General features: G+C 42.8%; 1 protein-coding gene across 4 annotated transcripts in view; it reads left to right on the top strand.

Moving 5' to 3' along the window:
- The window catches only part of NEDD4 (NEDD4 E3 ubiquitin protein ligase), a 147,107-nt gene that overhangs the window by 22,421 nt on the left and 99,104 nt on the right, over positions 1-25,582 (top strand). For 2 of the 4 annotated variants that reach the window (XM_051821964.2, XM_051821965.2), the window contains 3 exons: positions 1,196-1,274; positions 1,370-1,408; positions 24,338-24,391. In XM_051821964.2, coding sequence (XP_051677924.1) covers positions 1,196-1,274; positions 1,370-1,408; positions 24,338-24,391 — 172 coding nt within the window. Of the gene's footprint in view, positions 1-1,195; positions 1,275-1,369; positions 1,409-8,233; positions 8,253-24,337; positions 24,392-25,582 lie in introns of those variants that run through there. The other 2 variants (XM_051821966.2, XM_051821967.2) reach the window with 2 other exon arrangements.

Genomic DNA, 25,582 nt, shown 5'->3' with positions numbered 1-25,582 from the left:
GAGAAAATTTGTGGTTTTCTGAGTTACACAAAGATTTTTCAATAGTGTCCGCACAAGCAGGAGCCACGGGAGGTGGCAGGAAGCTGCACAAGGAGGGTTAGCCACACAGCAGAGGAGGCTTCCTGGACCACTTAGGTTGGGGCAGGGATGGGTCTTGATAAATACCTGTATCTTGGGGTGGTTTGGATTTTTGTTCAAATAAAGTAAGAGGTGAAGGAAGTGGTATGAGGAATGAGATGGAGAGGGAGGGCATTGGTGGCCCAAGATTGTTGAGTTCCTGGGATACACAAGGAAAGTGGAAGAAATTTGGCTGTGGCCAAGTAACGTGTGCAAAGTCTTGTACTTTGCAAACCTGTGTATCACAAGATTGTCCATATCCCCATCTGACAAGCAGATGGGGATATGGAACACCATTAGTTTTAATGGCAAGGAGTTTATTTTTTAAGAAATGTTTATGGGGCTGGCATTGTGGCAGAGTGGGTTAAGCTGCTGCCTATGCTGCTAGCATCCCATGTGAGTGCCGGTTTGGGTTCCAGCTGCTCTGCTTCCAACCCAACTCCCTGTTAGTGCACCTGGGAAGGCAACAGATAATGGCCAAAGTACTTGGGCCTCTGCTACCCATACAGGAGACCTAGATGGAGTTCCAGGCTCCTAGCTTTGGCCTGGCTCAGCACCAGCCACTTCAGCCATTTAGAGAGTGAGCCAGCCAATGGAAAATAGTTTCTGTCTCTCTCTCTGTCTCTACTTTTCAAATAAATTAAAAAGTATTTTTTAACTAAAAAGAAAGAAAAACAAGAGTTTGTAGCCATGAGATTAACTTGGAACTACCTGGGGTCTTGTAAAACCAACCTTAGAGTTGTCGAAATAACCATCTGAACTCACAGAAAGAATGTAATGAAAATCAAGAATATAAAAGCCTAAATCAGTAACCTATGATTGAAAGGTTTCTTTTCTAGTTCATCATCAAAATGTTTTACTAACGTGGTACTTTAACTTTTTAAGAAGATGCAAAATCCACCACCCTTATTACCATGCCCAAAGAACCCTGACATTTAAGTACAGGAAATAATTGTAGAAATTGTTAACAGAGGAAAACGTTGGGAACTGTTTAGTTTGGGGACTCTGAGCTTGGGCTGAGCAATAACTGAAATGTCTGTTTTCTTTCTTTCTTTTTTTTTTTTTTGAATTTTTGCAGCGACCCTTATGTGAGAGTGACATTATATGACCCAATGAACGGAGTTTTTACAAGCGTGCAAACAAAAACCATTAAAAAGGTTAGATTCAGTGATATTCAAAAAAACTGCAATGTCTTTTGTTTGATTGTTATGGCAAAATGTTTTAAAGTTATACTGTGTTTATTATCTTTTAGAGTTTGAATCCAAAGTGGAATGAAGAAATACTATTCAGAGTGAGTATGCATTTTATTTTATTAAAACAAATAATGTTTCTCAATACGTTAGATTTACAAGTTCTCACTGATAATATTGTAAAACATGGGTATCCTCATGTTGACATGTGAAACATAAAAGTAAAGTACTGGGTAGGCAAAAGACGACTGTGAAACTGGAATTATTTAATTCTAACAAGGAGAACTGATTCAGACTATAAAATAGTCTTACTCCAATTTAGCAGATTTTGTTGTTTTCCTTTAAAAATTTAATACTGTGCCTTCCCAACTGTAATAGACTGACCAGGCAAGAGCTGATGAAGCCCTAGCAAGAAATCTGTTTCTTCTTACACTTCCTTCATTCACATTGCTTCCCTGAAGCCCACCTCGCTATACCATAAGAATAAACTGTACTCAGCATTACTCCAGGATTCCTGAGGGCTTGCACACTGACAGGGTCTCATTGTACCTGTTTATCATCATTCTCACTGTTGTCACCATCAGCACCCTACTGGCACTGGTAGAGAGACAGAGAGAGAGCGCTTCCATCTGCTGGTTTACTTCCCACATGGCCACAATGGCCAGGGCTGGTCCAAGGTAAAGCCAGGAGCCAGCAACTTCATTCAGATCTCCCATGTGGGTGGCCGGCCAATCACCTGGGCCGGGTTCTGCCTTCCCAGGCACATTAGCTGGGAGCTAGATCAGAAGAAGAGCAGCTAGGGACTCAAGCCAGCGCTCTGAAATGGGATGCTTGCTTCCCTGGCAATGGTGTAACCCACTGCCCCACAACACTGGCCCCTAAGAGATTTTTTTTTGTTTGCTAAAAAAAACATTGAAAGCCATACTTAGTTGTAATATACATTTTCTATGAACCTTTTGAGAATTTCTCTGTGCATGGATTTCAAAACTTTTTTTGCTTATCTTTTAATTCATTTTCCCATGAATATTTTTAAAAATTTTAACTGATGCATAAAATTGTACACATTGGGACCAGCATTTGTACTAATGGTCACAATGCCAGTTAAGATGCCGGCATCCCATATCTGAGTGCGTGGGGTTCAGTCCTAGCTCCCATTGATAATGGAACCCTGGGAAGCAGAAGGTGATGGGAGAAGTGGTTGAATCCCTGCCGCCCACTTGGAGGACCTGGATTGAATTCTTAGCTCCTGGCCCAGCCTCAGTGAACCAGCAGATGGCAGCTCTCGTGAGTGTGCGCTCTCTCGCGTGTTCTCTCTCTCTCTCTCTCTTACTCTCACTTTCACTCTCAAACAAAAAACTTGTACATAGTTCTGGCATCATACTAGATGATGTTTTTCGAGGAACTTTTTTTTATGATTTATTTATTTATTTGAAAGGCAGAGTTAGAGAGGCCTTCCATTGACTGGTTCTCTCCCCAGATGGCTGCAACAGCTGGAGCTGGGCTGATCCAAAGTCAGGAGCCAGGAGCTTCTGCTGGGTCTCCCACGTGCGTGCAGGAGCCCAAGCACTTGGCCCATCTTCTACTGCTTTCCCAGGCCAGAGCAGGGAGCTAGATGGGACCTGGAGCAGCTGAGCCTCGAACCAGTGTCCATATAGTATGCTGGCACTGTAGGCAGTGGCTTTACCCTCTATGCCACAGTGCGGGCCCCTCCATTAACTTTTTGAAATACCTTTGTGTATATCAGTGATCTCCCCTTCTCCATCGGAGTAATCCCACTTGTATCCTCCGTAAAACGTGCTTGGCCTTATATTCCCTTTTAGCTGTGGACTCATTTCTCTGTTCATCCGAATAACCAACATTCTTGGGAGAGTTGTCTGCCCTTGTCATGTCTGCTTCTTCAGTATGCTCATTAACCCACAGTAATCTGACTCACACCCCTGTCACTCCAGTGGAACTACACTTATTGAGGGCACCACCAAGTTCCGTGTCCCCAGGTTCATCTAATCTCATTTCACTCATGTTCTTAGCAGCTGTTGACATGGCTGACCGTTCCTGTCACACCCGCCCCTCTGCAGGCTTCTATGGTGCCACACTTGATTTCAGTCAGAAAAACAGAAGCCACTCGTGTGTAGTCTACACTGGAGGGCTGTTATTTTTTTTTTTTCACTTGTAATAAAGTAAATGAGAAGGGAAGGACTTTCTGAAGCAAAGGTCAGAGAAACTGTTGCTAAAGATCCAAACCCCACTGGGTTTCCTATTTTGTTGTTCAGAGACATTTTCCCCCCACTCTGTTCAGGAGGACATAAAAAGAACATAAATCAGTTTGGAAATTTTGGATTCTTGAAGAAATAGTATTGAGTCAGTTGAATAGTCATATGGAGAAAAATGAATTTTCACTCTTTCAACAGAATAAATTCCAGATTTGATAATGTCTGGTTTTGATTGCTTCTTTGGCACAGTATTGCTTAGGAGACAGTTTTTAAAAGTCCCAAGTGGTGAAGTTTTCATTTATTTACAATTTTATTTTACCTATTTTATTGTATTTTCTCCAAAATAGTGTTTTCAATGTACTGCAGTTTTCTGTGTCCCTCTGACTTTTTTCTTTTCTCATGTCATTGGCCTGTTCACATCAGGACGTGTTTAGTCATAAAAACGGTGGCTGTGTGATTTTCTCATTCTCAGTTTTAATGGGGATGCATGCTGCATGTCTCCATCAAACATGGACAGCCTTTCTTTGACCATTTTAAAGAGGTGAACGGCTATTGCTTTTTTATTTCAAGAATTTATGAAAAAAGATCAAGATATTGACAAGTCCAGTTTTAGCCATAATACAATTAATAGGGTGTTAAGCTTAACCTTGTATACTGGATTATTGTAAACAGGTATACTGCTGGGTTGATGGAGTACTGGGGAGATGTTGGTCCAAGGGTACAAATCTTCAGTTGCAAGAAAAGTAGATTCTCCTGAGTCTAATGCACAGCATAGCGGCTCTAATACTCTAGTTCTCAAAGTTAGTAGTACTGTTCTGCTTTCTTGAGACTTACTAAGAGTAAATTTTAAGTTTCTTTATATGCACATACAAGTGTCCTCACACAAAATGGGAACTACAAGTGGTGATAGATGTGTTATTTGATTGTCATAGTCATTTCACAAAATATATGCATATCAAATCATCACATTATGCCTTGAATATGTATAAATTTTATTTGCAAGCTATGCTTCAAAAAATCTGGAAAAAAGAAGAAACATATAATAAAATAGGTTAAAGCTAAAAAGAAGCTAAAAACCATATCATGCAAAAAGTAATCAAAGCTGAAGTGGTTGTATTAATGTCAGACAAAATAGACAAGAACAGGGAAAATCACCATGGATAAAGGGGGACATAACAGTGATAAAAGGGTCAGTTTATGAAAAATCCAAAGCAGTGCTTTTTTTTAAATTCATGTTCCATTTTCTTTTTTATTATTATTGTTGTTGCTTTTATTATAATTGTTTATTTGAAAGTCAGAGTTACACGGAGAGAAAAGGAGAGGCAGAGAGAGAGAGAAAGAGAGGTCATCTATTCGCTGGTTCTCTCCCCAATTGGCTACAATGGCCGAAGCTGCGCCAATCCGAAGCCAGGAGCCAGGAGCTTCTTCCAGGTCTCCCACAAGTGTGCAGGGGCCCAAGAACTTGGGCCAACTTCTACTGTTGTCTCAGGCCATAGCAGAGAGCTGGACTGAAATGGAGCAGCCAGGACATGAACCAGCGCCCATATGGTATGCTGACACTGCAGGCGGTGGCTTTACCCGCTACACCACACAGCACCAGCCCCAAATCACTTTTTCTTTTTAAGATTTTTAAAAAAATATTTAGTTATTTATTTGAAAGAGTTACACAGAGAGAGGACAGACAGAGACAGAGAGAGAGAGAGAAGTCTTCCATCTGATGGTTCACTCCCCAATTGGCCTTAACGGTCGGAGCCGTGCCGATCCAAAGCCAGGAGCCAGGAGCTTCCTCCAGGTCTCCCACATGGGTGCAGGGGCCCAAGGACTTCGGCCATTTTCCACTGCTTTCCCAGGCCATAGCAGAGAGCTGGACCGGACGTGTAGCAGCCAGGTCTCAAACCAGCGCCCATATGGGATGCCAGCACTGTAGGCCATGGCGTTAACCTGCTGTGCCACAGTGCTGGCCCCTCTTTTTAAGATTTATTTATGTATTTGAAAGGCAGAGTTACAGAGAGGTAGACATACACACACACACACACACACACACACACAGAGGTGTCTTCCATTCACTGGTTCACTCCCCAAATGGCCACAACGGCCAGAGCTGTGCCAGTCCTATACCAGGAGCTTCTTCTGGGTCTCTCATGTGGGTGCAGAGGCCCAAGGACTTGGGCTATCTTCTACTGCTTTCTCAGGCACATTGGCAGGGATCTGGGTCAGAAGTGGCGCAGCCAGACTCAAACCAGCACCCATATGGGATGCTGGCACTGCAAGTGTGGCTTTACCTGCTACACCACAGTGCCAGCCCCTGTCAAATCACTTTTACCTAATTGATATCTGTGGGCTTTCTGTGTTACAACAGCAGAATACTGTTTTTGAATGCACATGGGATATTTACTGAGTAATCTGGGCCAAAAGTCAAACCTTGATGATTTTGAAAGAGCAGAAATCATACAAGTTATGATCTGACTGTAGTGGAATTAAAATAGGAATCAAAAGGCCGGCGCCACGGCTCATTAGGCTAATCCTCTACCTGCGGCGCCGGCACACCAGGTTCTAGTCCTGGTTGGGGCACCAGATTCTGTCCTGGTTGCTCCTTTTCCAGTCCAGCTATCTGCTGTGGCCCGGGAGTGCAGTGGAGGATGGCCCAAGTGCTTGGGCCCTGCTCCCGCGTAGGAGACCAGGAGGAAGCACCTGGCTCCTGGCTTCAAATCGGCACAGCGTGCCAGCCGTAACGGCCATTTGGGGGGTGAACCAATGGAAGGAAGACCTTTCTCTCTGTCTTTCTCACTGTCTAACTCTGCCTGTGAAAAAATAAAAAAAATAAAAAATAGGAATCAATAACAAAAGCTGCCTGGAATATCCCCCAAATATTTAAAGTTAAACAGCACTTGCAAATAACCCATGGATCAAATAAGAATTCTCGAGGAAAATTTTAAATGTTTGAACAGAATAAAAATAAAGATACAACACCAAAATGTTTAGATTGCGGCTAACACAGTTCTTAGAGGGAAGTACAGCATTAAATGCTTACACTAGTAAAGAAAAAAAGGTCTGGAATTGTTGAGCTTCTACCTTAGGAAACTAGAAAGTAGCATTATTGGAAAACCTACAGACATTAAATGGGTAATTAGGGATACTTTGAAAAACTCTGTGCCTGTGAATTCAATAATTTAGATGAAATGGACCAATTCCTTTAATATCCATATGAAGGATCTTCAAAAAGGTCAAAGAAAATGCATATGATGAAAAAAACCATGCATGAATTTCAAATATTTTTGTACCAAAAAAAGTCCTTATATTTTCATTCCATTTTTCTATGAACGTGTAAAATATCCTTGAACCACCAAATCACACTTAGGAAAAACTAGATTACCTAACATGGCCCTATATCTTTTTTTAAAAAGATTGAATTTGATATTCCACTGTCGAATTTATCACAGTTTAAGAATTAAATAAGGTCCAGTTCTACACAGTGAATTCTCATAATGTCCATTCCGAAAGGGCCAGTAATTTGGCTTAACATGGATGGATGCGTCTTGCCTTTCTTGTCCATGAAGTCTCAACCAGCACAATTACTGGGGGCTTCGAGGACGCATGACCCATGCAGATGGCAATGACCAATTTGTCCTCCCAGGGGACCCAGTTCATAGAGAGAGGGTGCATGAGTGAGCCTTGGGAGCCTGGGTCAGTGAGAGCCATCCATCACGTCACTCACCACACCATCCAGAAGCAAGCGGCCTCGTAGAGCCCTGGAATGACTACCGAAAGCACCCGAGAAGTCCCCAGTTGGAAGTGGCATTCCTGAAGGATGGGTGCCATTGTTTGGAATAAAGTTTATTCATTAGATCAGAGCCAGGGTATGTGTCTGTCTTCCCAACAGGAAGTGCCCATGCATCCTGGAGCAAAGCAGTAGAACTCGGAGTGGCCACTTAACCTTTGCCTGTGATGCCCTGGAGGACTTTGTGCTTCTAAGCTCACACCCCTGGGCTCTGAGGATTAGAGGTTCACATTCTCAAATGGAACACGCTTGTTCCAGCAGACACAGGAAGGGTCCCAGCTGTTTCCGGACACCTTGTATCCAGGAACCAGCAAAAAATTGTGACTGTTACTTAGTTGTGATTGTTTGTGTAGCTTTTCTTCAGGATCTATTGGGTTTCTACAGGGACTGGAACCCACGTTATAGGAACCACTTTATATCTTTTGTGTCTGCAGGGGTGACCCTGACCTCTGACGTTCCCACTGGGTTGCAATATTTTCCTTGGTTTTTTTTAAAGATTTATTTATTTATTTGAGAGGAAGAGTTACAGAGAGAGGAAGTCTTCATTCCGCTGGTTCACTGCCAAAATGGCCACAACGGCCAGAGCTAAGCCAATCCAAAACTAGGAGAAAGGAGCGTCTGCAGAGTTTCCCATGTGGGTGTAGGGGCCCAAGCACTTGGGCCATCTTCCACTGCTTTCCCAGGACACAGCAGAGAGCTGGATCGGAAGAGGAGCAGCCGGCACACGAACTGGCACCCATATGGAATGCTGGTGCTGCAAGCCGAGGCTTTGCTTATTACGCCACAACGCCCTTCCCTTTATATTTTTAAACAACCTTGCTGAAATATAATTTGTGTGACATTTAATACATTCATTTAAAGATTATAACTCAGGTGGTTTTTAATATCTTCACAGAGTTGTACATCAATTTTAGAACATTTTCATCACTCCATAAAGAAACTCCATACCCACTAGCTGTAAGTCTCCAGTTTCCCCAGATGCCTGTACCCCTCCCCAAGCAACTGAAATTCTACCCTCTGTCATACTGTATGTGGTCTTTGTGCAGAAGGCTTCTTTCATTTGGCATATGTTTTTTTTTTTTTTTAAGATTTATTTATTTATTTATTTATTTGAAAGTCAGAGTTACACAGAGAGAGGAGAGGCAGAGAAAGAGGTCTCCATCTACTGATTTACTCCCCAATTGGCTGCAATAGCCAGAGCTGCGCCAATCCAAAGCCAGGAGCCTGGAGCTTCTTCTAGGTCTCCCACACAGGTGCAGGGACCCAAGGACTTGTGCCATCTTCTACTGCTTTCCCAGGCCATAGCAGAGAGCTGGACCAGAAGTGGAGCAGCAGGATCTTGAACCAGCACTCATTTGAGATGCTGGCACTTCAGGCAGCGGCTTTACCCGCGATGCCACAGTGCCGGCTCCAGTATAATGTGTTGTAGTATGTATTAATATTCATTTTTTTTAAAGATTTCTTTACTTTGAAAGAGTTGGAGAGAGAGCGTGCGTACTTCCATCTTCTGGTTCACTCCCTGGATGGCTGCAGTCACCAGGGCTGGCCCAGGCCAAAGCCAGGAGCCACGAGCTCCATCTGGGTCTCCCACGTGGATGGCATGGGCCCAAACAGCTGGACTGTCTTTCTCTGCTTTTCCCAGGCCATTAGCAAGGAACTTGATTGGAAGTGGATCAGCTGGGAGAGCAACTGGCACCCACATGGGAAGTCAACATCACAGGTGATAGTGTGACTGCTTCACTGTAACACCAGCCCCAGGACTTCATTTTTAAAATTGCAAAATACTATCCTACACATTTTATTTATCAGTGCTTCAGTTGATGGACATCTGAGTCTTTAACATTATTTGGCTATTATGAATAATGGTGCTATGAACATTTGTGAACAAGTGTTCATGTGGGATATATATTTTCACTTTCTTGGGTTTATACATTGTAGTAGAATTGCTTGGTCATATGAAATCCAGTGGTGCTGTGCATTCCCACCAGCAGGGCCTGAGACCTGTGATTTCTCCACATTTTCTGCAGCACCTGGTATTATCTGTTTTATTATAACTTTTCTGATGGGTATGAAGTGGTGTCTCACAGGGGCTGTGATTTGCATTTCTCTAAAGGCTAATGATTTTGAGCATCTTTTTGTGTGCTTATTGGGCATTTGTGCATCTTCTTTGGAAAAATGCGTACTCACATCTTTTGCCCATTTTGGAATCAGGTTGTCATTTTATTACTAAGTTGGCATAGTTTAAATGTCCTATATACCAGTCCTGTATCAATTATATAATTTACAGAATTTTTCTCCCATTCTCTGCATTGTCTTTTTACTTTATTGGTAATGTTCTTTGAAACAGAAGTTTCTCATTCTGATGATAGTAAATCAAAAACAATATTGATTAGATATGATCTGTTTTCCTTTTGTTGCTACTGCTTTTGGTATCGTATCTAATCAATACTGGTTTTGATTTACTGTCTTGACCAGGGGCTCTCTGTTAGCCTTTTCATTATACTCTTCTTCCATGGGCTATAGATCCCATGGTAAGAATTGGAGGAGATGTCACTACTGGACATGTCAGTTCCAGTTTTACACCTGAGAATCAGGGAAATGACCACTGGGTGGATCCACACAGCCAATGCACTCACTGTCACCTGGAATTTAGCCAGTCCGTTTATTATCTGGACCCTGTATATCCTTGCTATCCTAGCAGGGCCATGATGATGCCTTGGGTCTCCAGGCATGGACACAGATCTTGTTTCCAACATTGCTAAATAAGTCTGAGCATCATTTTCCCCTAACACATAGTCACCCAAGTGCCATAGGTTCATTTGGAGAAGGAAAGGAAGGCCCTTGCAATATACTCTTCTTGCTGTCACTTAGAGTCCTTCTTCAGCCAATGGGATCTGGATCTCAGAACCTTAAAAGGTTGGGGAATGGAAGAAGCAATCATGATTTTTTTTTTTTTTATAATTAGTGCAACCATCCTTAGCCTCCTATCTTTCCATTCTTGCCTCATGATTGTAGGTGTTAGGCAGCGCTTGCGTTGGCCACCTGCCTGTTTTGGCCCTGGAGGTGCCATGCTCTGTTTTCTGTGGGTCAAGTCTACTTCACTGCCCTTCCAGCCTGGCTGATCATTACCGTAAATGTTGCCCCCCTTGCTCCTGGCAGTTAAATGCCATCTCATAACTCTTGTTATTGGCGAGTGTGGGGGAAGGTCTTCAGTTCTTTGACCACCACTCCTACCGTCAGTCCTGGGTTGCAAGAGGGAGGCAGTATTGAACTTGGTGATGTCACTGACTCTGAGCAGCAAGCTGCTGATGACTCCAGTTAATGGTGTGTCCCCTGGGCCCTTCCATGGAATACGAGTATCTGGTAGGTCTTTTGGCCTCTCGTAATTGGTTCCAGCATTCCTGCTTTCCTCTGCTATGTTGTTCCTTACTCTACCATCTTCCAGGGCAGCTCAGGAATTCACTTGGTTGGACTATGATTCTTTTTTTTTTTTCAGCTTTCTAGGCGCCACCCTAACAGCAAGTTTGCCTCATTTCACACAGTCCTTGATGGAGTGTTAAATCCCTTGTCCTGAAAAAATGTGCCTCCAAATCAATGAATTCTTGGTCATATCAGTTTACATTTCTGCCCCTTTCATCAAGCATCCTAGTCCCAGGGGGTTCCTCTGGCACCTGCTGGTACAAGCTGGCTAATTCTTGAAGCTTCTTTGAGATGCAGTTGCTTTCATCCTTTACCGGGCTCTGCTCAGTTATGCTAGAATTTGACACTGATCCTTACTTTGCAGCCAGGAAAGAAGTTGGGGGCAAATCCTGAGGGATGAGGCCTTTTCTTTGAGGTGAGAAGTCTCAGACTTCACCTGCTGCCTGAGGGAGTCGTTCATTGCACTCTCATTACAGAGGGGTGGGTGGCTCCATGGGCTCAGAGGATCTGGGGACCTGCAGAGCTAAAATCGTCAGGAGCGTCCGCCCAGATCCTCCTGTCCCACGTGTCAGAGTCCCAGGTTTTCCCAGCAGGGCTTGGCTGCCTTAAAACACCTGCTGTGGCAGAGCATTTAAATGTTGCTGGAGCTCTGCGCCTCTGCCATCTGCTCTGTCGGAGTCTGGTCCTCAGTTTGTCCTCTTCTCCACTCCAGGGGATACAGCCCTCTTTACTGACCACCAAAGGGGCATTCTGTCCTCATATTTAACCTCTAGCTGTTTATTAATTTCCCCTCTTCTCCCATTATCTACCTGGAAGACATAGATAAATACAGTAATAACTAGCCTGCTCCACTATCTTTGTTGGCATTATTCTGTTCATAGATTTTAAGTGCCTTAGATGTCATCCAGCCAAGGGTGTTTCCCTTCATTGGTAAATTTCTGCAGGACACCACTAAAGAAATGGGGATTGGGGCTGGCGCCACGGCTCACTAGGCTAATCCTCCACCTGTGGCGCCGGCACCCTGGGTTCTAGTTCCGGTTGGGGCACCAGGTACTAGTCCTGGTTGCTGCTCTTCTAGTCCAGCTCTCTGCTGTGGCCCAGGAGGGCAGTGGAAGATGGTCCAAGTGCTTGGGTCCCTGTACCCGCATGGGAGACTGGGAGGAAGCACCCGGCTCCTGGCTTTGAATCGGTGCAGCGCCAGCCGTGGCGGCCATTAGGGGAGTGAACCAATGGAAGGAAGACCTTTCTCTCTGTCTCTCTCTCACTGTCTATAACTCTCTCTGTCTCTCTCTCTCTCTCTCACTGTCTACCTCTGCCTGTCAAAAAATTAAAAAAAAAAAAAAAAAGAAATGGGGATTGGGCCACCAGCTTGTGCCAGGGACTTTATGTGTCCCACTTTCAACCCAGGAAGGATGCTTTTTACTGGCTAGAATGTTGTGGTCTGGTCCCCAAGGCACCTACCCATCCCGACTGTGTTGATCTGGGCCCACTGAGACAGCAAGTTGTGATGAGACATGCAAGAGATCTGCTAGGAAAGCACCTGTGAAGGTTGACGAGGAGGAGGCCAGGGAGGCCTGATCCAGCTCTCTGCTAATACACCCGGGAAAGCACCATAAAATGGCCCAACTACTTGGGCCCCTGCCCCCACTTGGGAGACCTGGATAAAGCTCCTGGCTCCTGGCTTCAGCCTGGCCCAGGCCTGGCTATTGTGGCCATTTAAGGAGTGAACCAGCAGGTGGAAGATACCTCTGTCTCTCTCTCTCTCTCTCACTCTCTCTCTTTCTGTCTTTGTCTCTCCATCTCTGTAACTTTGCCTTTCAAATAAATGAAATAAATAAAATAAATCTTTAAATAATAATAATAGCTATCCTAGTGAGTAGTTATTATTACTAAGTTATATATTATATATACTTATTAGCTATCTCATGGTTTTGGTTTATATTTTCTTGATGATTATAGTGATTTTTTTAAAAAAAAATTCATTTTATTCATTTGAAAGAGCCACAGAGAGAGAGAGAGACAAAGAGAGAAATTGTTCATCTGCTGGTTCATTCCCCAAATGGCTGCAATAGCCAGGGCTGGGCCAGACCAAAGCCAGGAGCCAGGAGCATTCTTCAGGTCTCTCACGTGGGTACAGGGGCCCAAGTACCTGAGCCATCTTCTGCTGCTTTCCCAGGCACGTCAGTAAGGAGCTGGATCAGAAGTGGAGCAGCCAGGACTCGAACCAGCCCAAAAGGGATGCCATCATTGCAGTCGGTGGCTTAACTTAACCACTACACCATAACATTGGCTGTGATTACAGTGATTTTAAGCTTTTTCATGTATCTGTGGCCTTTTCATTTTCTTTGGAGAAATAGCTAGTCAAGTTCTGGATCCCTTTTGTAAACTGGGCTTTTTTTTTTTTTTTTTTTTTTGACAGGCAGAGTTAGTGAGACAGAGAGACACAGAGAGAAAGGTCTTCCTTTTTTGTTGGTTCACCCCCCTAGTGGCTGCTACAGCCGGCACACTGCGCCAATCGGAAGCCAGGAGCCAGGAGCTTCTTCCGGGTCTCCCACACAGGTGCAGGGGTCCAAGGATTTGGACCATCTTCTACTGCTTTCCCAGGCCATAGCAGGGAGCTGGATTGGAAGTGGAGCAGCTGGGACTCAAACCAGCACCCATATGGGATGCCGGCACTGCCTGGTACCTTTGTTGAAGACCAGTTCACTGTAGATTGTGGGTTTATTGCTGGGCTATTTCTTCTGATCCCTTGGTCTCTGTCTTTATGCCTAAAGCATACTGTTTTTAATTATTTTAGCTTTTGAAATCGGGAAGTATAAAGCTCCCACTGTGTTCTTTCTCAAGGGTCTTAGGTAGTTTAGTTCAGGATCATTTATAGTTCCATATGAATTTTAGCATTGTTTTTTCTATTTCTGTAAAAAAAAAAAAAAAAAGCCATTGGGAGTTTGACAGGGATAAGCCTTGAATCTGCAGATTGCTTTAGGCAGAATGGACATTTTAGTGATATTAAGTCCTTCCAATCCATGAACACAGGATGTCTGCCCATTTATTTGTGCCTTGAAAAAAGGCCATTTATGTTTGATGAATAAGGCTTGGGACTCTACTCTCTCTTAGTCTTTTATTTTACTATCATTCCAGTATTACCAAGTGTTCTAGCTAGAATTACTTTATTCTGGGATTATAGGCTACATGCGTGTTTCAGTCAAAAATTTTGTAAATTTATTATGAAGATAACTAGATAAATTTGTGTGGGTCAGTGCTAGTTCATCACAGTTAGAAGAAGAGCTGAAATACATGATAATGTAATGCTTTCTTACAGAGACATTATTATGTGTGTTCCTTTATTTTCCTTTTTGTCATGTATATCATGATTTACACATAGCCCATAAAATTTACAACTGAATGTGTCCAAAATATCTGTTGGGATACTATATTATAGTAAAAACTTGGTTGATGGGCATTCAGCCAATGGAAATTGTGGTCAGAAGTTGAAGGGACCTTTTATATCTTTGAGAAAACAGGCAGTTCAGAGAAAGTTTTCATGGAGAACTGTTATTGGTACGTTAAAAGCGGGAAACTTCACATTGAAGTCAGTGTTCAGTAGCAAATCACAATAAAACCTTCAATTACAGCTGCTCGGATGAGACCAGGCAGGCAAGTTTACAAGAGGGAAAAATGTCCAACACATCAGGTGCAGTGTAGGTATTCTGTATTCTGTTCATAAACATTGTATATGCACATCTCAAAGAGAGCTCGACACCAGTTCCTGTATTCCCATGGTGCTCTGTTTATGTCTTCTGCATGCATACTCATTAGATTTCCATAATGTATACAACTACATGTGTAGTTTTCTAGTACATTATAGAGGTAACTTGTTTATAATATCTGTTATAAAAAATGAAAAGCAGCCATAATTTCATCTCCATAAAACCACAGCTGTTTGGTGTCATCTTCTAGGATGTTTTCCTATATATTTTTATTCCTGTGTTTGTGCTCAAGTAAATCCACACGCAGATTGTGCTGTGATGTTTTCCCTTACCTGTTTCTGCAGCACCTTGCTAATGCTTATTGAGATGGCCACAGTCCCTGCTTTCAATGACACTTACTATCTGGTGTAGACACTTTGAACAACTGACTTAAAATAATCCCCAGTGTACTCAGTGGTATGAAAAGGGAAGCAGAGTATTGAGGAGTCAGTATGAGGGGCTCACTTAGCCTCGGGGACGTGGGGAGAGCCCATGCAAGGAAGGTTATCGTCCAGGACGTTTGCAGGTTCAGATCCTGAATGCAGTAGCAGCTCAGACTGGCACACACAACAGCCACCTTTATTATTGCCAAGGACAGGAAGCCTGGAGTAAGGTGGGTGCCTATGTTAGCTGAAGGAAATCATGCCTGACCCAGCTGCTCCGGGGGTCTCTTGGTGCTCTCTACCTGGTCACAGGATGTTGACAGCAGTTCCAAATGCCATACCCTCACATGATGATGTCCAGGGGCAGAATTGGGAGAGTTCTGTCCCCCTCCCCATGTCTCTTTCCAAAAGAAGAACCTTTTCATGAAAGGCCCCCAGGAGACTATGTCTCTTCCCTCTTGGCCCGGACTTGTGTCATGTGCCTATTTCTAATCCGCTTGTTGCTCAGGAGAATGGAATTGCTGCCCGTGAGACAGGGGGAGCAAGAGTCAGCTCTTGTGGGTGAATGGCCTTCTGTCCCCTATGCAAGGTGTCTTCCTATATTTGAATAAAATCAGAATTCAGTCAGCTAGGGAGAAGGGGGAAGCACTCCATCAAACAGAGCACTAAGTGAATTATGGTACAGCTTTGTTTGGGATTTTGAAATTGTTTGGATTTTGGAATATTTGCATATACATAATGAGATATCCTGGGGATGGGACCCAAGTCTAAACACGACATCCATTTATAATTCATATAGACCTTACTACATATACCCTGAAGGTAAGTTGATACAATATTTCTATTGGACCTGCATTATGACTACAACGTGTCACATGATGCCAGGTATGGGATCTTCCAGTTGTAACATCATCTCAGCACTCAAAGTTTCAGATGTTGGAACATATCAGATTTCACTTTTTGGATTAGCAATGCTCAACCTATACATCCACATAATGAAATCCTAATCAATTGTTTAAAAAAAGATTTATATGCATTGATAGAACATTAGTTTGAGAATATGTTAAATGAAGGAACAAAGGACATGGTATGTAGAATGCCTCTATGTGAAAACAAAACCTCAAAAACTGCTCACTTTTATATACTGGTATTTATAGAATATACTTTAAGAAGAACCTAAGAAACTGCTTACCACAGAGTTTTTGATCTGGAGGTGGACAAGAATAAAAGGGAGATTTATAATTCACCGTACATCCTTTTCTACTATATGGGTTTTCCCCCCATGGCCTTGTATCTATAATTTTTAAAATATTTGTTAATAGAAATAACTGAGCGCTGGCACTTTGGTGCTGCCTGCAGTGCCGGGATCCCACATGAGCGCCCGTTTGAGCCCTGGCTGTTCCACTTCTGATCCAGCTCCTTGCTAATGCACCTGGGAAGGCAGCAGAGGATGATTCAAGTGCTTGCACTCTGTGCCCACGTTGGAGACTGGGATGAAGGTCGTGGCTCCTGGCTCCTAGCTTTGGCCTGGCCCAGACCTGGCTATTGTAGCCATTTGGGGAATGAACCATCAGATGGGAGACCTCTCTCACTCTCTCTTTCTGTCTCTCTCTCTCTTTCTCTCTTTGTTTCTCTCAGCCTCTCCCTCCCTCTCTAACTCTGCCTTTCAAATAAATACTCTTAAAAAAAAAAAAAAAAAAAAAGAGGGGCTGGCGCTATAGCATAGTAGGTAAAGTCACTGCCTACATTGCCTACATTCCATATGGATGCCAGTTCGAGTCCCGGCTGCTCCCCTTCTGATCCAGCTCCCTGCTAATGTGCCTGAGAAAGCAGTGGAAAATGGCCCAAGTCCTTGGGCCCCTGGCTTCAGATAGGCTCAGTTCTGGCCATTGTGACCATTTCGGGAGTGAATCAGCATATGGAAGACCTCTCTTTATCTTTCTCTGCCTCTCTGTAATTCTAACTTTCAAATAAATAAATAAATCTTTAAAAAAAAGTAAAGAATTCTCTGTATACAGAAACAAAGTATAAAGACTTAAACATAAATAAAAATGCCAAACTACTTTATACACATATATATGTGTATGTGTGTATATATGTGTGTGTGTGTTATACAATGCTTTATGCTTGTAAAAATACTTAATTTAAATTTTTACACAATTTTTATTGAAATTTTACATACAACATATATCCACACAAAAACTGTGCACAAATATTCTTAGCTGCATTATTCAAAATAGTCAGGAAGTAGAAACACCCTAAATGTCCATCAGCAGATGAATGGATAAACAAAATGAGGTAAATGCACACAATGAAGTATTACTCATGCTTCAAAAGGAAAGAGCTGACACACAACATCATGGATGGAAAATATACAGTAGCAACAAAAGAATATCTTTACAAAAACCAGATGACTCCATTTATGTCAAATGGCCAGAGTAGGGAACTCTGTGGCAAGAGAGAAGAGAGTAGTGGCTGCCTGGGAGTGGGAAGGTTGGGACAACATGAGGAAGGTCTGCTGAGAGGCACGGGGTTTCTTTTGGGGGCAGTGCATATGTTCTGAAATGGGGTAATGATCATACAGTCTATGAAAAGCCATTGAATTATATACCTTTAAGGGGTCAACTGAAAGGTATGTGCACTGTATCTCAATAAGCTATTTTTAAAGATGTTCCTACATTGTTTCTTCATACAGCTGCTGGTGGAATTTCCAGTAACATTGCTTCAGGTTATTTCTGAATACATTAGAATTATACACTTACTAATACCTTCATGGTTTTTTGAAAATTGGGTACTGTGGCAAATTTTTTATATCTTTAAAAGTTTAAAACTTATTTTCATTTTGTTTAAAAGACAGAAAGAAACAGATGGAACGAGATCTACCATATACTGGTTCACTCCCAAAATTATTTTTTTAAAAGATTTATTTATTTATTTGAAAGGCAGAGTTACAGAGAAGCACACAGAAAGAGGTCTTCCATCTGCTGGTTCAGTCCCCCAATGGCTGCCAACTGCTGGAGCTGTGCAGATCCAAAGCCAGGAGTCCGTAGCCCCCTCGGGGTCTCCCATGTGGGTGCAGGGGCCCAAGGACTTGGGCCATCTTCTGCTGCTTTCCCAGGCCATAGCAGAGAGCTGGATCAGAAGAGAAGCAGCCAGACCCGAACCCACACCCATGTGGAATGCTGGCACTGCAGGTGGTTCCCCCCATCCCCAAAATCTTAAAGTATCCAGTTGTGGGCCAGATCAAAACCAGAAGCCTAGAACTGAATTCATGTCTCCCACATGGGTGTCAGGGACCCAGATACTTGAGCCACCCTCTGTAGTCTCCCAGGGTGAGCATTAACAGGAAGTTGGGTTGGCAACAGGAGCTGGGACTGCAGCCAGGCATTCCAGTATGGGATGTGGGCATCTTATCTGCTGTGCCAAATACCCATCCCCTGCTCTATGCTTTCACACGTTTATAGACTTGCATTCTTACTTTTTTTCAAATGTCTCATCACTGCTATTTTTATTTTTTTCTTTTTCTTTTGCCTTTTCTTTCAGTATTACTATGAACTCTTTTTCTGTGACCATAGCTTTAGTTTTTGAGAGACACACAGACAAATTTCTATCCACTGATGCATTTCCAAATGTCCACAATGGCCAGGGCTAAGCCAGGCTGAAACCAGGAGCCAGGAACTCAAGCCATATAAATGGCAGGGACTCAACTCGAATAGGCACCATCACCTGCTCCTCCTGGGGTATCCTTTAGCAGGAAGCTGGAATCGGGAGCCAGAGTTGGAAATCAGACTCAGGTACTGTGATATGGGATGTGACCCCCTAAGCTGAACACCTACCCATACTCTTACTTCTAATAATTTTTAAGTCTAATCAAAGAATTCATCCCTAGTTTTAAAATCAGAGAAAAGAATAACAGTGAAAAGAAACAGATTCTGGAGTTCCATCCTCTCTCCTCTTTCTGCTTCCTGGAAGGAACCACCTTGCAGTGTTTCTGTTATTTGTTCTGGTCATTTCTCCCATACTGAGGAATGGCTCATACATGTGTGTCCCAATTGATTTCCAGCTGTGATAGCTAAGTAAAAGGAGCCAACTTAGCTTTGGTCTTTGTAGAATTCTAGGTTGAATAGTGTGTTTCCTCAGAAACTTAAAGGCTTCTCTTGATCATCTTTTAGCATTGCATTGCTATTGAAAATTATGACTTATATTTGTCTTATCACTCTAAACTTTGATAATTATCTGTATCCTACTATTTTACAATTTCACATGTACAATATTAGAAATCCTTTGCGTTGAGCTTTTGATGAGCATTTCAACTTAAAGACTTCAGCTTTGCAAGTTTTCTGTGTGAATAATTTCTCTAATGATTTTCTTCCATCTGTGTTACCATTTGGGGATTCCAACTGGTTGGATGCAGGGTCACCTGGACTGATTGTTCCCCATCAGAATGTCTCCTGTGCACCCCAGAATCAGAAAATGATTTGAAGTGATGACTTTCTCACATCTTCCAGCGATGATCTTAGCCAGTGCCATTCCAGAGACATAGGAGATAAATTAATAGATGACATACAGTAAATATCTTAGGGTGGGGATCACCAAATGTTTTTCTTGAAGGGCCAGTCAGTAATTATTCTAGATGTTGTGGGCCAGGAGGCAAAATTAAGGCTTTTGTGTAGGTGTTTAATGTACCTTCTGAAAATTGTAAAAACATTATCTCATGGGCTGTACAAACAAAACAACTCAAAAAACAGGGTAGGCTCCTGGCTGGATTTTGCCTGCTAGTCATAGTTTTCCCAACTTATGTCTTAGGGCATTAGAGGTTCATTCTTGTGCTGAATCTGTTCAGAAAATCCTTTTTTCATTTTCTCTAGTACTCTTCCTTCAGCTTAGCTTTTTGTTCTGCATTCTGGGAGATTTCTGTGAACTTACCTTAAACTCCTTCCATTTGAGTTCAGCAGTCATTTTTAGTTACAGCATCTCTTCCTGGTTCTCCAGTCACTCCCTTTCTGCACTACTCTATTATTTTATGGATGCAAGACTTACAATCTTAAAATTTCTCAAGACTGCTACCTACAGTTTTAACATTGGTTTCTTCTGTTCTCTAAATTGTCTCTTTTTCTCTGGGGGACAGTTTGTATGTAAGTCCATGCTCTCTGGTAATCCAATTTTTGATAAAAAAAATCGATAAAGTAGAGATACCATCTATTACTTCTGTGCATAAAATTCTCCTATGTTCAACACTTAATTATTTTATTTTTGTTACCATTTTTATTTGATGTATTGAAATAGATGTTTACATTTTTTGTTAAATCCCTACCTGAAATCAGGCACAAAGAGGAAAGGAAATCCTCATCATGTTGTCTGTGTGTGTGTGTGTGTGTGCGCACGCGCTTGTGTACCCAAGGAAGATGTCTGAGACAGTTTCTGGTTGGGGTTGCCCCATTGCGTCACCACTGTGTTCCTTGGGTGGTGTCCTGCTTCTTCTGCTCTACTTCATTGCCATCCCTGCTGTGATTCTGTACCGAGGAAACATCACAAACACTCAACTGCTGATGGCCCTCTCGTGTTATGTATGCTTTAATAGTTCTATGTCTTAGAAACCCTTTTCCTGTGATTTAAATAAGATCTCAGGAGACTGTGCTTGGGTTACCATCTGGAATTAGTAGTTTTGATTGTATTGTGTATTTCTGATATTCACCAAAGCAATGTAAGTAAGTCTTTTATGATGTTTATAATCTGGTAGGGCGATATCCCGTACACGGTTACCCAGTTTACTTTAACAAAATGCAAAATGTACTAAGTGCTGTAATGAACTATTTTGGGAACCAAGAAGTAGGAGTGAACAGAGAGGTATGGCTTGAGGTAGGGATTGACATTTGAGCTGAGGCTTGAATAATGGGTGGAAATTGGATGTGCAGAGTAGACATGTTGCAAGTGGAGAGACCTTAGGATATGCAGAAATACGGACCAGAATATGCACTAAGCAGCCAGTTTTTGTTGTGTTTAGAGCATAAGGTACATGTGTATTTGGGTGGGAGGAAGGGCAGTTGTAGGCAGTGAGGCTAGAAAGGCAGATCAGACTCAAATTGCGAAGGTTTGTTTATTTTGTGGTCAAGATGGGGTTTTTATTACTTAAGACCATTGGAAAAAACTTTTGAGCAGGGCAATAAAGAGGATCTAACCTGTCTTTTAGGTAAGTCACTCCAGTGGTAGCAGGAGTTACAGATTAAAAGGATAAGATGGTAAGATGGTTGAGGTAGGGAGTCCTGCTGGGAAGCTGTTAATTATATCCTGAACCAGGATAAAACATTTCATTTTTTTAAAGCAATATTCATTACTGAAGCTTTTGAGTTTTTCCCTCAAAGTATTTCTTCTAGCCCTGTCTCTCTCCCTACTCTGACTTGGCTATCCTAGGCAAAGTTTTAAACATACTTCCTGCCTGGGTTATTAGAACCACAGTTCCTATAGACTGTGGCATCTCAGTCTAATGCATTTTGTCTGTGACTGACAAGAGTAGTATTATATACAACCTAAATCATGTCATTTCTCCTTTAAAAATTTCTTTCTCTTCCTACCACTCAAATATTTTTTAATTAATTAATTTATTTGAAAGAGTTACACAGAGAAAGAAGGAGAGGCAGAGAGAGAGGAAGAGAGAGGTCCTCCATCCGCTGGTTTACTCCCCAGTTGGCTGCAATAGCCAGAGCTGCACCGATCCGAAGCCAGGACCCAGGAGCTTCCTCTGGGTCCCCCATGCAGGTGCAGGGGCCCAAGGAGTTGGACCATCTTCTGCTGCTTTCCCCAGGCCATAGCAGAGAGCTGGATAGGAAGTGGAGCAGCCAGGACTCAAACTGGCGCCCATCTGGGATGCTGGCACTGCTGGTGACAGCTTAACCCGCTTCGCCAGAGCACCGGCCCCCACCACTCAGATCTTCACACCTCTTCTGGATTTCAGAGTCGATACCTGGCCTTTCTTCTAACTAACCAAACATTTCTTGCCAGTAAAACAGAAATATTCTTATCGTGCTCATTCCATAGAGTCTACGCATTCTGCCCCTCCCCTTCTTTCCTCGTGTAGCCTCTTTGCTAGATCTTCTTGTGTCTCGAGTCTCAGTGCAATTCCATGTCCTCCCCCCAGACTTCTGCATCTTTGACAAGACTGTTGTTTTATACTGTGTTTCTATCCCCATGGTATCTCGCCATTAACCAAGGCTTCTGTCCTCAGGTGTTCATGGTTACTGTACGGCTTAGGAGTGCCGGCTGTCATAACCATATTCCGAGCAGTGTAGGGAAAGGCAGTCTGTCCCAGCTGACTGATCCTGTTGAAGAACTCTCCCAGAAATCCCCTCCAATGACTGCTACCAGCTCTGCTTCTTTGACCTCTCCTAGGTGCAAGGGACACATTTTCAGGGTTGCCATGTTGAACAATTTCAGAGGACACCATTCACATAGAGAATAATGCATGGAATAGACTAGAATATTCAGTTTCCTGGCCTGGGTAATGACACAATATGTAAAAAGTTAGCAAGCTGTGTAGTTAAGATTAGCATAATTTATCCTTTATTGAATAGATGTTATACTTCAATTTTTAAATTGTTGCAACTAATCTAAGAAACTCAGGAGTTATGCAGTATGATAAGGCCAGGCATTTGGCTGTAGGTGAAATTAGGATTATTTTTCACAAGGAAAGGAGATTGGACATTGGGTTAGGTCTCTAGATATCTTGTCATATGTATAAGGACTTGTTTTCTGAAGACTGTTATCAGTACTATGGATGTGTACACCAAAGTTGTAAAATATCACAATGTTCGATGTAATATATGTATTTTAGGTCAAAATTCAACCTAAGCATGAGTATTTTTTACATATCATCTTAACTTTGCTACAAAAAATATGACAGATTTTTCTTGGAGAGCAGGTGTTTAGCCTAATAATTAAGACACCCAGGGCTGACGTTGTGGCTTAACAGGTAAAGCTGCCACCTGCAGTGCCGGCATCCCATATGGACACTGGTTTGGGTCTTGGATATTCCTCTTCCAATCTAGCTCCCTGCTAATGACTTGAGAAAAGCAGTGGAAGATGGCCCAAGTGCTTGGGCCCCTGCTACCAATGTGGGCGATCTGGAGGAAGCTCTTGGCTCCTGGCTTCAGCCTGTCCCAGCCCTGGCCATTGTAGCCATCTGGGGAGCCAACCAATGGATAGAAGACTCTCTCCCTGTCTCTCCTCTCCTTGTAACTCATAACTTTCAAATAGATTAAAAAAAATTAAAACACACGCACCCAAGTCCCACATTGGAATACCTGAGTTTGATTCCTAACTATAGCTTCCTGCTAACATAGACCTTTGGAGCCAGCAGGTAATGGATGAAATGATTATATTCTTGCCCCTTATATGGGAGGCCCAGATTTGAGTTCCTGGTTTACTCCCTGGCCTGCCCAACCAACTCAGGTTGTTGCAGCCATCTGGGGGAGTGAACTAGCAGATTGGAGTGTGCTCTTGTCCCTCTCTCTCTCTCTCCTTCTGTCCTTTCCCCTTTCTTTCTCTCTCTCAAATAAGTAAAATAAAAATGTTTTCTTTCTTTTAAATAGTAAGTAGATTTCTAACTTGAGCTTGAAACATTCTGCAAAAATGAAAGCATCAGGGGCCAACATTGAGGTATAGTGGATAGAACCACTGGCTGCGACACCATCATCCCGTATGAGTGCTGGTTTGTGTCCTGGCTGCTCCACTTCTGATCTAGCTCCTCACTAATGGTCTAGGATAATCAGGAAAGCTGGCCCAAGTACTTGGGCCCTGCCACCCATGCAGAAGATGATGCTCCTGGCCCTTGGCTCCTGGCTTTAGCCTGGCCCACCTCTGGCCATTGTAGCCATTTCGGGAGTGAAATAGCAGATGGAAGATCTCTCTCTGTCTCTCCCTTTCTCTAACTCTGATTTTCAAGTAAATAAGTAAATCTTTTTAAAAAATAAAAATGAAAGCATTGAATTGAAAAACAAAATACTGTATCACTTTTACTTATGTGCTATAAAACAGTAAGTGAAAACTCTGTATCATTGGCTGCTTATGTACCTGATACCTTTGAAGCAATAAATGGATCCATTAAGTCGTTACTGAGTCAGAACACTAGTTCCCAGCCTTCACTTTTGAGCATTCTAAATTGATAAATAAAAGGTGAATAAATAAAGCTAATCATAAGTGAAAGTCAGGTCTGTATGTCAAGTGTCTGCTAACATTTGCACAATCTTGGAAATTTACTTCCTTTCGTTCTAATTTAGAACACTGTAAACAAATAAATGACCACATAACTCTGTTGTTAGGGTAAGCCACTGGGAAATGAGTGGCACCTGACCAGGCTGCTCTTGTATTTCACGTGATTTAGAATTCCCCGTAGATAGCAGGAATTAGCAAGTGGCAACGTATTCGAACATTTACTTCTCAGAGTCTGTGGGTTGATGCTCCTTGGTTTTTAAAGAAGGCTTCTTTTTTGCCCACGCAGGTCCACCCTCAGCAGCACCGACTCCTCTTTGAAGTGTTTGATGAAAATCGCCTGGTAAGTTACACTGCATGACACAGGCAGCAGGGGTGCATTTCTGTGGGTGGGGTTGGGGGGCCCAGTGAGTAGGACATCTGTGATCTGAGAGGTGGTTTGCAGTGGTTGTGGGGCTCTAGCTAAATGGTGAGGGAGATGCAATTTTTTTTTTAATCTCCTTTCTGTGCAACTCTCTACTTTCTCATTCTCCTCCTAAGCAACTCTGTGGCTGTCAACAAATTTAATGAGGTCTCAGTCAAGACCAGCAGGGACAGGAGATGGCAGGGAAAGCTTCCTCCATGCCTTGCCTTCCCTCTCACTCCTCTATGAAGCCTGATTGGCAGCTGAAAACTCTGGGAGACTTTGCTTAGAGTGTGTGCACCTGTGCCTCCATACTTCTGTGGCTTTTCTTGGGGTTACCTGTACCAGTTGGCTGTCCCACATCCTCTTTTTTTTTTTTTTTAAGATTTATTTATTTATTTGAAAGGCAGAGTTTACAGAGAGGCAGAGAGAGAGAGAGAGAGAGAGAGAGAGAGAGAGAGAGAGAGAGAGGTCTTCCATCCTCTGGTTCACTCCCTAAATGGCTGCATCGGCCGGAGCTGGGCCGATCTGAAGCCAGGAGCCAGGAGCATCTTTCAGGTCTCCCACGTGGGTGCAGGGGCCCAAGGACCTGGGCCATCTTCTGCTTTCCCAGGCCTTAGCGGTGAGCTGGATTGGAAGTGGAGCAGCCGGGACTTGAACAGGCGCCCATAAGGGTTGCCGGCACTGCAGGCAGTGGCTTTACCTACAATGCCACAGCACTGGCCTTGTCCCACTCACTCTTCTTGCCGCCCTTCTGTGAAGGAAGTCTGCCCTCTTCATGGTGATGAGGACTGAGCATAGAAATCCCCTGGAAGACAGCCAGCAGTCACAGAGCACGGAAGCAAAGTATGGACTGATCGGTCCGATTCCTGGTGTCCTAAATTATGTTGACGTCTTATGATAATTTTGCCTACTTGGGATTCTATTTCAAATCATCTTTGTGGCTTCTTACAGTTATATTTTAAACCTGTAAGATTTGAATATGTAAACATAAAACTAGTAGTATGTGTTCAGAGTGGAGCAGTTAATAAACTCAAGCACAGAAAAAGAAACCGTTTCACTCATTTTTAACTAACCAAAAACCCTGAATTTTTCAAAAGAGTCTGTTTTTAGTGTTAGCATACGTACTCA

This window comes from Oryctolagus cuniculus, chromosome 12 (assembly GCF_964237555.1).
Source record: "Oryctolagus cuniculus chromosome 12, mOryCun1.1, whole genome shotgun sequence".
NCBI classification, from domain to species: Eukaryota; Metazoa; Chordata; class Mammalia; order Lagomorpha; family Leporidae; genus Oryctolagus; species Oryctolagus cuniculus.
Note: the sequence above shows the minus strand (reverse complement) of the source record. Positions and strands in the feature narration are given on the sequence as shown.